The sequence below is a fragment of the Mytilus galloprovincialis genome, chromosome 2 (assembly GCF_965363235.1).
Source record: "Mytilus galloprovincialis chromosome 2, xbMytGall1.hap1.1, whole genome shotgun sequence".
In the NCBI taxonomy this organism is placed as follows: Eukaryota; Metazoa; Mollusca; class Bivalvia; order Mytilida; family Mytilidae; genus Mytilus; species Mytilus galloprovincialis.
In genome coordinates, this window is record NC_134839.1 from 2,925,174 (window position 1) to 2,941,511 (window position 16,338).

The following is a 16,338-nucleotide window of genomic DNA, read 5'->3' on the forward strand; positions in this document are numbered from 1 at the left end:
CATGCACACCTTACAATCAAATATAGTTGATCTACTGCTTAAAAAATCTGATAATATGACAACATCACGAAAATATCAATTCATTGACCAGTGAATCATGAAAATGAGGTCAGGGTTTGATAATACCTGTCAGGTCAGACAGACATGTACACCTTACAATTGTTCCATACACCAAATATAGTTGACCTATAGCTATTATTATTTGACTGCAACAGACCACTAAAACATAACTTTGACCAATGAACCATAAAAATGTGTGTTTTGTTTGATCTTGTTTGATATTTTTGCACTTCGATTACTTGTGGGTTTTTTTTTCTACAAAACTTCTGATCAGTTGGAGTTAGATTAATAAATACAACAAATTAGCAACTGGGTCAGGACAATTTGATTCCAAACAACAGATCATTTGTCTACTCTTTGTAAGCAAAACTTGGACACACATGACCAGTATTTTAATCAGATTGGGGTCAGAATGGACTGCTTGCTATAAGGGGAGAAAAACATTAACAATCAAGTCGCAGTAATTGAAGATGAAAAAAATCCTTGTCCTCACTTTTATGGCCAGTAACAACGATTACATAATTATTTCTTTTCCATCCATTATAGATTCTTATCCTTGGTACATGTATTAGATGACATCATCAGGATTATAATACTTTTAAGAAATTTAAAGATATGACCAAAAAAAAGCAACATTTTTCTCTATGGTCCCCAGGAGGCGAATTTAGAGGGGGCCCCACCCTTTTTGGGAAAAAATTTGGTTGCTTATATAGGGAATCACTGAAGCGTGACTGGAGCGGGCCCCTCTTAGGTCAGTCAGTGGGCCCCCACTTATGAAAATTTCTGGATCCGCCACTGTCCCCCTCCCCCATAATAGGTCATTTGGTCTCTGGTTGAAAGTGGTCTGATTAACTATCATATAAGACATATAACATCTCTTATTTTGATAAAACCAAAACCAAAATTTTCCCACACACTATTCAAATCAAGTGTAGTTTAATATATAGCCCTGCAAATTGTGGATAAAAAAAACCGAAAAAATCCGACAAAACAGAAGGACCTCAATGGACAAATTTATATAGAACAAGAATGTGTCCATAGTACATGGATGCCCCATTCGCACTATCATTTTGCAAGTTCAGTGGACCGTGAAATTGGGGTCAAAACTTTAATTTGGCATTAAAATTAGAAAGATCATATCATGAGGAACATTTGTACTAAGTTTCAAGTTGATTGGACTTCAATTTCATCAAAAACTACCTTGACCAAAAACTTTAACCTGAAGCGGGACAGACGGACCAACAGACCAGAAAACCTAATGCCCCTCTACTATCATAGGTGGGCATAAAAATTCCATTCTTTTAGGAAAGTATAAAATAACAGAAGAAAATATGTATAGATATTTATTCCCAAAATATAATGTATTTTATCTGACAAACATAATAATTCTGTTATTCAGTGGTTGTTGTTTGTTTATGTGTTACATACTTGCTTTTCGTTGTTTTTTTATATAAATCAGGCCGTTAGTTTTCTCGTTTGAATTGTTTTACATTGTCATTTTGGGGCCTTTTATAGCTGACTATGCGGTATGGACTTTGCTCATTGTTGAAGGCCATACGGTGACCTTTAGTTGTTAATTTCTGTGTAATTCTGGTCTCTTGTGGACGGTTGTCTCATTAGCAATCATACCACATCTTCTTTTATATCATATAAAAAAAAAAAACACTACAAAAAAAACAAAACAATAATAACAATTTATGATAGAAAAAATTATTAAATTGCCATCAGAATAAAAATTCTTCAAAATTCTTTCTCACTAACCTAAGTTTTACTGAAAGGTTAAATGATGTTAGAGTATAAAATTCCTCAAATGTAGGATCTGTTTATCTAATGATAAACTTATTAAGTGAGCAATAATTAATTTTGTAATCCAAAATATCTATGATTAGCAATAAAATCATTGTTGATATAGCTTTAGCTCTGAAATGAATTTTGAAGGACAGTTTTCATACATGGTGCTATCAAATTAGCATTGAATTCAAATAAAATGAAATTGTTTAAAAACCAGAAATATTTATATATATGTTTGAATAGCAGTGTGAAGAAGATCCAACATCAACAAAACATATTACACAAGTACTTTATAATTTTATCCATCTCAAATATGACCACTTATCTTAACAATTCATGTGTGAAAATGGTGATTTTCCCAAAGTTGATGTAGCTTTACATGTAATTGTATTGCACTTCAGAGTACCAGTAGAGATAAGAGCAGCTAGAACATAGATATAGGAAGATGTGGTATGTGGTATGAGTGCAAATGAGACAACTCTCCACAAGAGACCAAATGACACACAAATTAACAACTATAGGTCACTGTAATTCCTTCAACAATGAGCAAAGCCCAAACCACATAGTCAGCTATAAACATAGATATAGGAAGATGTGGTATGAGTGCAAATGAGACAACTCTCCATCCAGGTCACAATTTATAAAATTAAACCATAATATGTACACTTACTGAATGCAAAAATATTTACTTTATTATCTACTGAAAAAGTTCTTGATTCTTTTTAATTGGATAAATGGTTGAGTATTGCAAAGATAAAAACTGGCATGCTGAATTCTGACACAAATACCGATAGTTCTATGCAAGTTTTCCTGTAAGTGTAATAATTATTCTCACATTTTAGTCTGTAATGTCAAAAATCTCAATAATAAAGGCACAAAATTATCTATGATCTTAAAGTATGGAATGTTGACAAACTCAAACACTTTTACATTGAGAGAAATTCACAATATAAGAAAAGATATGTAATATAATGAAATTGATGTAGCCATTTAGTAAATATACCGGTAAATGAAACAAGTGAATCTGTGAGCTACTGCTCACTGATGATACCCCCCTCAGCAAGTGTATAATTTTAAAAGTGTAAAAATATGTAAGTGTTCAGTAAGCAGGAAGTTGTTGAGGGATGAGTCCAAAAACCATCACATGGTATAGCTGACTAGTATAAACCCTGCAACCAAATTTCAGAAATCCTTGTATTGTAGTTCCTGAGAAAAATATGACAAAAATTTTCAACTTGGCTATCATGTATAAAATGATACAAGTGTTCAGTTAACAGGAAAGGAAGTTGGCGACTTATGAATCTGAAAATGCATCACACAGTATAGCTGACATATATAAACCCTGAAACCAAATTTCCGAAATCCTTGTATTGTAGTTCCTGAGAAAAGAGCGACGAAAATATTATGAAACAGACGGACTGACAGATGGACAGACAGAAGTAAAACAGTATAGCCCCCCCTTTTTAAAGCGGGGGTATAATAAATGATAATATATAGCTAACAGATAAAGAAAAATATATAATAATACAACATGCATATAATCTATGGGTATCAAAGGGATCACAGATCATCTATATGGTTGATGGCTGATGAAGGTGCACCAATAATAAAACAAAAAATACAAAGCATAATAATTTGAGCATTAACATGTTTCCCATACTATTATACAGTAAAAAAATAACAATTAAATTGTCTTACACAAAATATTTACCAACATGTTTACAACATAAACAATAATGAAACAATTCTATGTAACATAGAAAACAACTATTTATTAATACCACAAAATGATACTACCAATATAAAATGAGATGTCCAACAATACATCTTTATATTCCCCACTTTAGGTTTAATAGCACGATAACCAGTGGTATTAGCATTGGCAGATTTAGGGGAGGAGGGCAGGGGGATAGGCCCACCCCTAGTGGTTCTACATATATGGTTAATGCATAGACATATCCCACTCCAAACCCCCATGATCCTGTATCCCTATCTGATTAGTGGATAAAACAAACTGTAGGTACCATTATCTCTTTAATATTCACACTTTACTTAAATACTAATACTGTGGATGCATTATTATTAATGGATTCCAATCTTCATGGATTTCCTGGCTACATGGGAACCACGAATTCCAGTGTTCAAAAATTACAAATTCCCTTAAGGAATGTATGAAGACTTTGCCAAAACCACTAAATAAAATATCCATGAAAATGCAAGTTTTCCTCAATTCACAAAAACTGGAATCCACAGCAATTAAAAGAAAAGAAATTATTTTTTGCAGAATACATCAGTACATGAAATGTTAAGCAGCACCAAATCTTCAAAATAATGATACTCTATAGCTTGTATGGAACAGGAATCCAAAGACATATTTTTCTGCTCAACGTGGCAGCAGACATCCTTCAACATTTCCAAAGAAGTTTAATAATTTTCCAACAAACATGAGAAGACAATTTTCAAAGCTTTTTACGTTAATTTTTTTTATAAAAGTTTTAGTTTGAAATTAGTACAGTGACATTAATTATGTGCATAGATTTAATATTCTATTAAAAATCAACTTATATCTAACATAAATGTTATGATAAAATTAATATAGAGTTAATGGCATAAATTTTTAATTTTGTTCAGTATAATATTGATCAGAACTTTAATCATTTTCCTGGAAAACTAGCAAGGTAATTTGTGTTTTAACTTGTCTCAAATCACCTTACAACATTCTGAAAATAATATTAATGACATTTCAATTTGAAACTGTATTAATCTAAAAAAAATAATAGATTGTACTCCATATATTTTGTTTTTATTTGTTATAAATTCAATTAAATTGACAATATTATATAAATTAACTGTTACAAAATTTTAGAATTGTATACAACATGCTTAGCAATTACAAATACATTAATAACAGTCCTAAACAAATAAACAACAAGTAGAGGCATCTCTGTCTAAGGGAGGTAATATAGTTTCAGGGGAGATGACTGTTGACAAAATTAAATCAATAAGCTTGACAGAATTGTGTTGCACAATTTTTTTTTGGATAAAACAACGGTTTTGTTACATAATCATAATAATGTGGCAAATATAAATATATCAAAATTTATTTAAAGGCAGCAGGAAGAAAAACATATAAAATTTTATGCCAAATCTCAGGTTGATCTAAATATGCTGGGTGACTAGCATCTTTAATCTTAAAAAGTCTACTGTTCGGTAATTTGCTCAAAACATTTTCCACACTGTTCTTGAAAGTTGAATCTTTATCACCATAAACAATTGCTGCAGGAATCTAAAAATAGAATTTATTAGTTAGATATATAATATGTGCATTTTGTTTTTACTTCAAAAATCTAAACCTACAACATAACCTAAGGGTAATGTAGTTTTATAAGCCCATCACATTCACCCATAAGCCCTTAAATTTGTCAGTGCTAGTCCTAAATATTCATAAAGTATTTGACACTGACCTTTCAGCAAAGATCATTACTTCTATGAAAAATAAGTACATGTATATACAAGTAACTCATTTCTTGTAAATAAATACAGGGATGTATAATTTGCTGTGTGGGATGTTCATGATGTATAAATCCCCTACCAAATTTGGGGGATTTGTGTCTATACCAAAAATAGCCTGTAATTTAGTGGTTGTCGTTTGTAACATATTTGATATTGTTCGTTTTTTTTTTTTACATAAATTAGTCCATTAGTTTTTTTTGTTTGAATTGTTTTACATCTGCCATTTCTGGGCCTTTCATAGCCAACTATGCGGTATGGGCTTTGTTCATTGTTGAATGCGGTACGGTGATGAATAGTTGTTCATTTCTGTGTCATTTGGTCTCTAGTGGAAAGTTGTCTCATTGGTAATCATACCACATCTTCTTTGTTATATATAGATATAAGAAATTGTGCTATGAGTGCCAATGAGACAACCCTCCATACAAGTCACAATTTGTAAAAGTAAGCCTTTGTATAGGTCAAAGTCAGTCTTCAACACAGAGCCTTGGCTTAAAAGGAACAGCAAGCTATAAAGGGCCCCAAAATGACTTGTGTAAGACCATTCAAACAGGAAAACTAACTGTCATACCAAGCAGACAAAATTTCCTGTATATTATGACAGTTAATGCAATCCACTTCCATTGATTACTGATGGCTGTTTGTCTAGTGGCAAATATTTATTTACTGGTATATAGAAATAAGGGCAGATATTTGGCCTGCAAATGGCCAGCTACAGATTCCTCAAGCTTTTAACTTTCAATAACATGAAAATAGAATGTTCCCATTCTGACAATCCATAGCTTATATAAATACATTCCTCCAAAACCATGAAAACCAAACTGAGGATTTGACTCAATATCTTTCAAATGATTAACAATGTTCATACATACAGGACACTGTATAAATGTATTGACGTATAAAATTATTTATCAAGTATAATATAAAAATGTATCTAGTTTAGTGGAAGTTGTTTTTTTTTCTTTCTATATTGTTTGAATCTTTACACGTGTTACAAAAGCAGATGTAAAGTTCCAACAGCTGATGAAGTCAATATTGCTGAGACGTATCTAACTTATGTTATCCCAAGTACATAAGTTCAAATTTTAGAGCAAATATTTCAATTCCTGTATCGTGTATCTTTTTTAATATTTACTGATGGAAAAGTTGTAAATCCATGTCATAGGTGTAATACCACCAAATCATGGTACGTCACATTAGATTGTATACGAAAATAGGTAAAAAAAAAATCCCTTGAATTTGACAGTTGTAGGTAATTAACCCTACATTTTATTGCATTAAACATTTCTGTGTCATAAACATATGTCTTGTGTATTTCAAGGCACCATTATTTTTTTATTTGGGGTTTCTATAGAATATTTTGTAAACTTCAGGTTACATAGTAACTAAATCTTGTACACAGGTTAAATAAAGGAAATTTTATTGGTTAACTTCCAGTGATGGTTATTTTCTTATATGCAATTAAATTCTTATGTAAATTGTTTTTCTATAGTACTGGACAGGATAAAACTTTACTCATGCCAAGTATTTCTTTATTTGAAACAAAGATAAATTCTGCACATATTTTTGAAAAGTGCAAATTTAACAAAGACAAATAGGGGAAAATCAATGGTGGTATATACATGCGCGTAGCTACGTTTATGTCAAAACGCCCGGGCGTACACTTGAATTTTGATAAAAAAAAAATATTTTAATCAAAAGAAAATAAAAAGAACTTGTTAGAAGCACATCAGCTTTATAATTCTTTCTTCATTGGCTTGTAGTTGCGAATCAAATTTACTTTTCAGCCAAATGGTATCATATTATATATTCGTTTTATTTTCTGTCAAGTCTGAATCTATACTGTGAGTTTTATACTCATTTCCCCTTTGTTTAAAGCACTTCATCATCTTCGGAGATTCGTTTTGTGGTTTACAGTTTTGTCGAGCCTGTCACATATTCATGATGCCAAAGCAAGACATAGCAATCCTTAATTTCCTCGGAAGTGTCAATATTTGGGTTCAGTATGTTAAACTTTTTTTTTTCAATATCAACTTTGCCAAACCTTTGCGAAATTTTACGGAAGTTGAAAATTAACTGTTTGTGGTCAAATGATTATATATAAAAACTGACTGAAAGCATAATATTGTTTATGCAGTTAATTTTCCCGTGTTTAAAAATTACGGACAAAATTAAAGGTACTAATAGTTATAGTCTGGGGTTAACATTTTTTACACAATAAATTCTTTGTCAAATCGAATAAAATGAAAAAGCAGAATGCAAGCATTTTTTAATATTTTGGTTTGAAGCAAAGTTTTAAAAGTGAATTTGTTTCATTCATTTTTTAGTATGATACTGACAGACTGTATGACTTTTTTTTAAAATTAGAAATGCATAAACCTTCAAAGTTTGTCACGAAACTTCAGCTGAAACTAATATTCCAGATCAAGAAAAATTATCTAAAGAAAATGTTCGATTTTTTTTTTTAAATCCTGTAATGGACTGATAAATGGATTCACTTTTTGCGGGGGAAATCCCAGACGGGAACCATGCAGGGTTCCACAGAACCATTTACGATATTTAGTATTGCACCTGAACAGAATAAGAATAAGAAGAATAAGAATATTTTATTTCCAATTAAAGGGCCCTATGAAGAGCTTTCATGACATTACATACAAGTACATAAGATAACATGAACATATCTGACGATTTATTTTTATATGTTCATTTACAAAATTTGGACACATTTTTTTTTTGGTCATGTGCTTTACCCCCACGGTTCTTTTTAAACATATTTTAAAGTTACAGGTTTTGACATTCTATTTTAATCCAATAACTATAGATATTGAACCGTTATGTTTCGAATTAACAAAATGAATAATTTAACATAACTAATAAACCATTTAGAATCTAAGTATGTTGCTACTGATGAGTTTTTAATAAAATGAATGGTATCCATTCTCGATGACTCGTTGGATTCCGGCGATTTAGCTCCCTACCTCTAACCAACTACCAGCAATTGTTTGACGTGGACCTGTTGGGGGTCCTCGGATCCCTTGACAAGGTTCGGGCGTACACGTAAAAATGACCTAGCTACGCCACTGATATACTCATACAGCTGTATAATTACATACCTGTAATTCTTTGATATATTGCTTGTAATTTTCTGGAATAACAGGTGCTATAGGTATAAATCCATGTGACTTCTTATTAGCATTTTTAGGATCACTCAGTAAAAATGGCAAAGAAAATTTTCCACTCATTGATGGACTAACAATAACAGGGGCTGTAAAATTAATAGCTTTCATCAGCTCCTCCATAAACTTAAGATCATCATCCACATCTTTTTTATCACTGTTACCAAAATCTGAAATTAAGATATTGGTTCAAAATTAAATAACAAAGTACTAGTATTTATCAGTTTGAGGATAATCTGAAACTTTTATACCATTAATCATTTACAAAATATATTGGATATCCATTCGTGACACAAAAATCAGTACAATTACACAGCTAAAAACAGATAAAAAAAGGAAGAAACAGTGATACGGATAAGCATTTAGAATCTTCAATGTTTAATATTAAGTTTATTCATATCTTGGAGCTTGAAAAAGGATATGTATTCAATATGCACAATGTGTATAAATGATGAGGTTAATTCATCTTTGAATCTTAGAGCTTGAAAAAGGATATAATGCATTTAGAAGCCTAAATTCATAATGATGAGAATAACTCACTTTGGGATCGCAATATTTGCTGCCAGAAAAGAAAGTTCTGATTTACCTATGATATTGAGCAAATGTTTACTAGTAGGTAAATCAACAGCCATAGGTGTGTAACCCATAGCTCCGATATACTGCAATGTTTTTATTTTTGCCCAGTTTTTGGATGTAAATTTTTGTCCATGCAGCAATACAACACCTCCTTTGCATTCTCCTTCTGGTTTTACAGTTCTTGCAAAAATATTTAAGTCCTGAAAGAAGAAACCGTAAAATCTATCAAAACTATTTTTTCTCCATTGCACAGGATGTTTCAAGGTTAACCGTTCATCGATGCGTTAATACCTCTGTACATATTCTATCTTTCAGTGACAACTTCTTGAAATTTTTCTGGATAAGAATAAGAATAAGAATAAGAATATTTTATTATTCCAATCAAGGGCCCTTGATGGGCAGCATAACATGTACACATAGAACAATACATCATGATTTGTAATAGAAAAACATTTTATATAATAAAATGAAACATTAAACAGAAAAACATTTTATATAATAAAGGATATGAAAAAAAGCCACTTATTTATCAAAAGCATCTTAAAGGGCAATAACTCTATTGAGAGAAGTTGACCTATGTGTAGATCTTGTCTTGCTGATCATTTTTCCTTTTTAAATCTCTTTTTCTTCTCAAGAGCGAAAAACATAACTGAAATTATCATTCAAGTTGCATTAACTTCAATAACTCCTGAATAATTTGGCCATGTCGGCTCATTTGCAGATCATGTCTTGCTGATCATTTTTGCTATTCAAATTTTTTATAAATTTATATATCTATATAGTTTTCAAGATAATAGTCAAAAATTCTAAACATAAATTAAAACATATGTTAATCATCTTCATTATCTGTATAAGAATGAGTTTTTGTGGATCAAATCTGTCAATCAAAAGGTTTACCCTTATTTCTGACACTTTCAATGTTGACATTCTTTTCCTTTTTTAAAATACAAATGTAGCTGATCATGCCTAGTTTCAGCATAACACATCTCTAGCTAAGGGGTTAAATTTAAGGTCATATGAATATGAATTAAATGAAGTAGAATTATTCACTTGCAAGTAAATAATTCAGCAGCAATGTTTCTTGGCGTATTATGACAAAATTGAACAAAACTGGCTATTAATAGCAAGTTATTATTTCACTGTTACACTTTCATTAGTGATTGAACAAAACAAAAATCATATTCAAATTTTTTTTACATCTCATAGCTAATACCCCTATAAAGCATGGTACGATATTTAAGCTAAAAAGATCATGTCCTTGAAATACTTACCATTACTTTGAAAGTTTTTTCTTCAACCTCCATTTTTTCATTAGCTGACTTTACAATTTCGTCTGGAATTATAACACTGTTTATGTCAACAGTGCTCCAATCAACAGCAGCCATGTTATCCTTTTTATTCTTTTCTGGTTCCTTGTTCACTTGCTGCTTTTCTGGTTCCTTTTTCAATTCTTCCGGTTTTTGTTCTTTGTTCACTTCTAATTCTTTTTCAGGTTCTTTCTTTAATTCTTCTAATTGTACGTCTCTAACTTTCGACTGCTGCTGAAGAATTGACTCAGTTTTTTTGTCACTCAATTTATTGAAAAAAGCAGAATCAGTCCCCCTTTTGTATTTAAATCCTAAAATAATTACTACTAGTAAACCGATGATAATAGCTAGAGCTGTTTTATTTATATGTACTCCAGGTGGCGTCATTGGATATAATGATCTTGCATAATCTGAAACAATTATAAGTGATACATGTAAAAATTTACATGCAGACCCCTGCATATAATAGATAACAAATTTCACTGTATTATACTATGGTCAAGGTCATGAAGGTACAGTAATTCAATGGACTATGTCACAGAATTTGGTAAAATCTTGAATGAAAATTTGGCTCATTGAAATATATCTGAAATGAAAATAATAATGCATTTTCCTCTTTTATTTTCAAAAATGTTACTGATTGAATTCTTTCAAAATAGGTGAATGTTCATAAAATAACTTATTTTCACATTGCATGCTTATTTGTTTAAAATCTAACATCGTATGAGTTTTATTAAATTACTAAAATAAATGTGCCTCTGTCACAACATAGAGATTGTTTTTCACTTACATAATTGTAGTTGTTCCAACTGGCAAGTTTTTAAAAGCACAGACAGTTATGTTTAAATTATCAAATTAATGACTAAATAATTCTTAACTTCTCCGTTAACGTAAAAAGCAGCCCTACAAACAACACAAAGACCATTCATGAAGATCCCACTACCATTTACAAAAATATAAGATTGCAGTGAGATCTTGGTATGGTTGGCTCAAATATTCAATAGTTCATAGTTTTCACACTCGTACCACCTTGTTGTGATCCTGATAATATCCCATATTATAGTGAAGGTGGTAAAGGGTTATTTTCGTGCAACGTGATAGCTGTTTTTTATTTCACGTTCAACATGTTTTTACTTTTTTATTTGACATTCAGTCGTGCAAGACGGGTGCCTCGTTAAACGTGTTCTGCTTATTTAATTTTACGTGCATCATGATTTTCAAAGTCTTATTTTGCGTGCTCGGTATTTTTCCAAAAAAATTCAAACACTTAGCAGGGATCTTCAAGAAATACTTTCTTAAAAGCCATAAACCAATTATACCATAAATGTGTATACTAAATCGGGAATATCAAGTAAAACAAAGAGTTAATACATACAAGAAGACAGTGACTCAGTCACAAAAGGTTCAAATAAAAGTATTTATTTTTCGTGCAACGTTCTTTACAGAAATTATTTCACGTTCAACGTGAAATTATGATTTATTTCACATTTTTTCGTGCAAGCACCCCCCTTTACCACCCTTAATAGTAAGTCATTATTTTGTTTGAAATTCGTGAAAAAGTCAATTTGTAAATTGTACAAATTGTAACGAACTGGAGCAGGGTGGTAACCGTAAGTGTTACTTTTTATTTCACAGCACTCTCTTCATACTAATTAACAACCTTTCACTTGAGCAATTTGTTAAAATATTTTACTAGTTGATCAGTTTACAGGCGAAGAATTAAAACTGCAATTTGGTAAACTATTTTGGCCTTTAAATTGATGTTTTGATACCCTAAAGCCCACTGAATTAGCGGGATAATATTGTAAAAATGTAATGAAATGTTGATAGTCACAGTGAAATTGCAGTAAGGTCGCAGCTAATTCTTTTTCATTGGCTTCCCAAAGTTCATCCCATTTCTAATCTGATGCTTCTGCGACCATCCTGATCTCACTACAACCTTCCTACAATAATCTACTACAATTAGTTTTGGCCAAGACTGCTCTACTAATGCTTTTGATATGTTAAAAGATGATCATGAACCTCTAGGCTCTACAATGATGTAGACTTTGACACGTCCTTGCACTAACACCAACATGAACACCTGGCACGATCTTAATGCAACTTCCAAAAATTTCATAATTACTGTGAACAGTCAACAGTCAACAGGAACATACATATTGACGTTAGATATACTGTTCCCAGATTGTTCCTAACTAGTGTATGGGTTTCATTGGGGTCTAAGCGTGACGAGGGATTGCTGATTTTTTGTAAGCGTGACACGTGAAAGTCAAATTATTGTCTTGTGAAAACGGGAAATGAGGTCTAGCGGGACCCGGGAAATGACAAAAAAAAAATGAGAATTGCTTATGTACATAGTGTAAGCAGGATACGTGAATCTGACAAAACAGTAAGCGGGATCTGGGAACGGAACCCCTCAATGAGACCCCCTAGTGTGATTTGGGCATTATAAAAAATCTTAACTTTACTGTAAGAATTGTAACTTGTCCAAATCAGCACTGAGCAGTCCGAAAATAATGAAGTTGCCTATTATAATACTGTAAAATGTATATTTCTTATTTTCTATATATAAATTTATTTATGTTGTAAATTTCCGGAATCTACAAAAAAAATCCCACTAGAAAACATAAATAACATCATTTGTCAATAATGTCACCATCCTTAGAAGTTGAAAATGTATCATTCACAACAAATATTTAAGTGTGACTATATGTTTTTACCCCAAGCTATATATTTTTTGCAAGTAAAAAAGTCCTAAGTAGCAGGAAAATAAATGTTTATCAACGTTGTCAGTAATCCGCATTCTCTTCTAATTTTACTTTTTTCATCTAGAGGGTTACACTAATGACTGGACCGAATGACAGGACCGAATGACAGGACCAAATGAAAAATGCTAATAACTTTTTCATTTCTCAAAGGATTGAACTGAAATTAGAAATATAATAAGATTTCATCATTTGATAAATAGATTTAAGAAAAAAATTAAAAAGCTTTGTAAGAAACTTTAGAAAACGTGACATGACCAACTCTGATAATGACAGGACCAACATCGAGAATGACAGGACCAAATCAAATTGCTAATAACTTTTTTGTTTTTCAAAGGAATTATTTCAGATTTGAAATATAAAATGGTATGTCATATTTTGAAACCAAAATGTTATAAAAATTATAGATTTATTTTCAAAAACTTTCGAAAACGTGACATGACCATCGCTGATTGACAGGACCAACATCGACAATGACCGGACCAGATGAAATTGCTAATTTCTCTTTTATTTCTCAACATATTTTTCTGAAATTTGAAATATAATAAGATTTCATCATTTATCAAATAAATTTAAAAAAAAAAACACAAAAAATATGTAAGAAACTTTAGAAAACGTGACATGACCAACTCTGATAATGACAGGACCAACTTCGACAATAACAGGACCAAATAAAAATGCTAATAACTTTTTTATTTTACAAAAGAATTATCTCAGATTTGAAACATAAAATGATATGTTACATTTTACCATTTATGTTATAAAAAATAAAGATTTATTTTCAAAAACTTTCAAAATCGTGACATGATCCCATCGCTGACTGACATGACCAAGCTCGACAATGACCTGACCAAAGAAATTGCTAATTATTCTTTTATTTCGCTTAATATTTCTCTGAAAATTAAAATATGTGAAGATTATACCATTTTATACATAAATATAAGAAAAAGGTATAAAAAGCTTGCTGAAATGTGATCTGGTTAACGTAGTCAATAACAGGACAATCCTCGACAATTAATGACAGGACCAAATAAAAATGCTAATTATGCATAACATTTGTCAGAATATTCCTCTCAAATTTGAAATAATGACAATTAAGACCATCTTGCACATCATATAAGAAAAATATAGAAAAAAAACCGTATTGAAAGCTTGCGGTTGTGAAACCTGACCAACATCGGCTATGATCTGGCCAATGATTTTACTGAAATTGTTCAATTCTGATCTATAATTAGTAAGATATATCTTATAAATTCAGGAAAATATATTCTATGGTGGTTAAAATTCTTGACCTAGCTACTAAACATGCTAAACGTATGTTGGCAGAGAGTCACAGGACAAAAAGACACGAATGATCACCATATTTAAGAAAGAGATCTTGAAATATTTATATGTAATTACATATAATCATTTTATAGTTGAAGAGATTGTTCATTAAACTATAGATAAATTCAGATTTATTGAATTGTCATCATAATATTTCTTGACATCATGAAGCCCAATTTAAGCCACTTTGAAAAGGTATCAAACCTTTAAAAGTAGTCCGTGAAAATGTTTGATTCAGTATATTTTATGAAAATATTTGAAACTACCAAGAAATCATGCATGCAAGGGTCGGGCATACTTCAAGAAATGTTTATTTGTTTATTTATTATGAGGGGGGGAACTATCAAGATATACCCTGCATATACTCAAGCATACATGGAAATAATTATTTAATGTTCTGAAAATATTTAATAGAACAACGACATGAACTATTATGTGATTTTAATTACTGTCATCACAATCTTTATTGGGTTTATCAACTTATTTATGGCTTATGACACACCTTTTGTTTGTTACCTTATAATTGTTTTCAGACGTGTCAGATTATGTCCGGTAATTAATATACAAAATAATCTGAATGAATGAATGAATGAATGAATGATCTTTATTCTCAACCCAAATACATAGTTAAAGAGTTAAGATATAGCATGTGTGAAATGGCAATTAATATGATAAATATTTACACCAAAGATAAATAAAGTTAGCTTTTTCCCTTATTTTCTAAAAACTTATAAATCATTCAATCTTAATGTGTGTTTTTTAATTATTATTATTAATTTCAACCAGGATTTCTATAGTAGAAACTATGGTCATTTCACGTTTTCGCAATAAAAAAAAATCTAGATTTTTTTTTTCTTTAATTGATGTTTTAAAAGATGAGATCACATTTTATTTTAAATCTGACATAATTCATTGTCAGTGTTGGTCAGGTCACATTACAGCAAGCTTTTAATATTTTTTTCCTATATTATTCCTATTTTTATGTATAAAATAGTTAAATCTGACTATATCTCAAATTTCAGAAAAATATTTTTTAGAAATAAAAAGTAATTAGCAATTTCATCTGGTCCTGTCATTGTCGAGGTTGGTCCTGCCAGTCAGCGATGGTCATGTCACGTTTAAACTTTCTATATTTTTTAGAACATTGATTTTTCAAAATATGACATATTATTTTATATTTCAAATCTGAGAGAATTCCTTTAAAAAATTAAAAAAGTTATTAGCTTTTTACTTTGGTCCTGTCATTGTCGATGTTGGTCATGTCATTATCAGAGTTGGTTATGTCACGTTTTCTGAAGTTTCTTACAATTTTTTTTAATTTTTTTTCTTAAATCTATTTATAAAATGATGAAATCTTATTATATATCAAATTTCAGAAAATATTTTGAGAAATAAAAGAGAAATTAGCAATTTCATCTGGTCCAGTCATTGTCGAGGTTGGTCCTGTCAAGCAGCGATGGTCATGTCACGTTTTCGAAAGTTTTTGAAAATAAATCTATATTTTTTATAACATTTTGGTTTCAAAATATGACATACCATTTTATATTTCAAATCTGAAATAATTCCTTTGAAAAACAAAAAAGTTATCAGCATTTTTATTTGGTCCTGTCATTCTCGGTGTTGGTCCTGTCATTATCAAAGTTGGTCATGTCACATTTTCTAAAGTTTCTTACAAAGCTTTTAAATTTTTTTCTTAAATCTATTTATCAAATGATGAAATCTTATTATATTTCAAATTTCAGATCAATCCTTTGAGAAATGAAAAAGTTATTAGCATTTTTCATTTGGTCCTGTCATTCGGTCCAGTCATTAGTGTAACCCTCATCT

The 16,338-nt window shown here is 30.7% G+C and overlaps 1 protein-coding gene across 2 annotated transcripts; it reads right to left on the reverse strand.

The window, feature by feature from the left end:
* Positions 1–1,389: 1,389 nt before the first annotated feature.
* LOC143062684 (putative protein-lysine deacylase ABHD14B) lies at positions 1,390–13,247 on the reverse strand. 2 transcript variants are annotated; one of them, XM_076234425.1, is made up of 5 exons: positions 13,141–13,247; positions 10,385–10,830; positions 9,151–9,313; positions 8,475–8,707; positions 1,390–5,137 (listed from the first exon to the last, which is right to left on the reverse strand). In XM_076234425.1, the coding sequence occupies exons 2-5, from the start codon at positions 10,805–10,807 to the stop codon at positions 4,952–4,954; spliced, it is 1,005 nt and encodes a 334-aa protein (XP_076090540.1). In that variant the 5' UTR covers positions 10,808–10,830; positions 13,141–13,247; the 3' UTR covers positions 1,390–4,951. The 2 variants fall into 2 exon arrangements, with proteins under 2 accessions (XP_076090540.1, XP_076090541.1); XM_076234426.1 differs by lacking the exon at positions 13,141–13,247 and adding an exon at positions 11,211–12,517.
* Between the last annotated feature and the right edge of the window lie 3,091 nt (positions 13,248–16,338).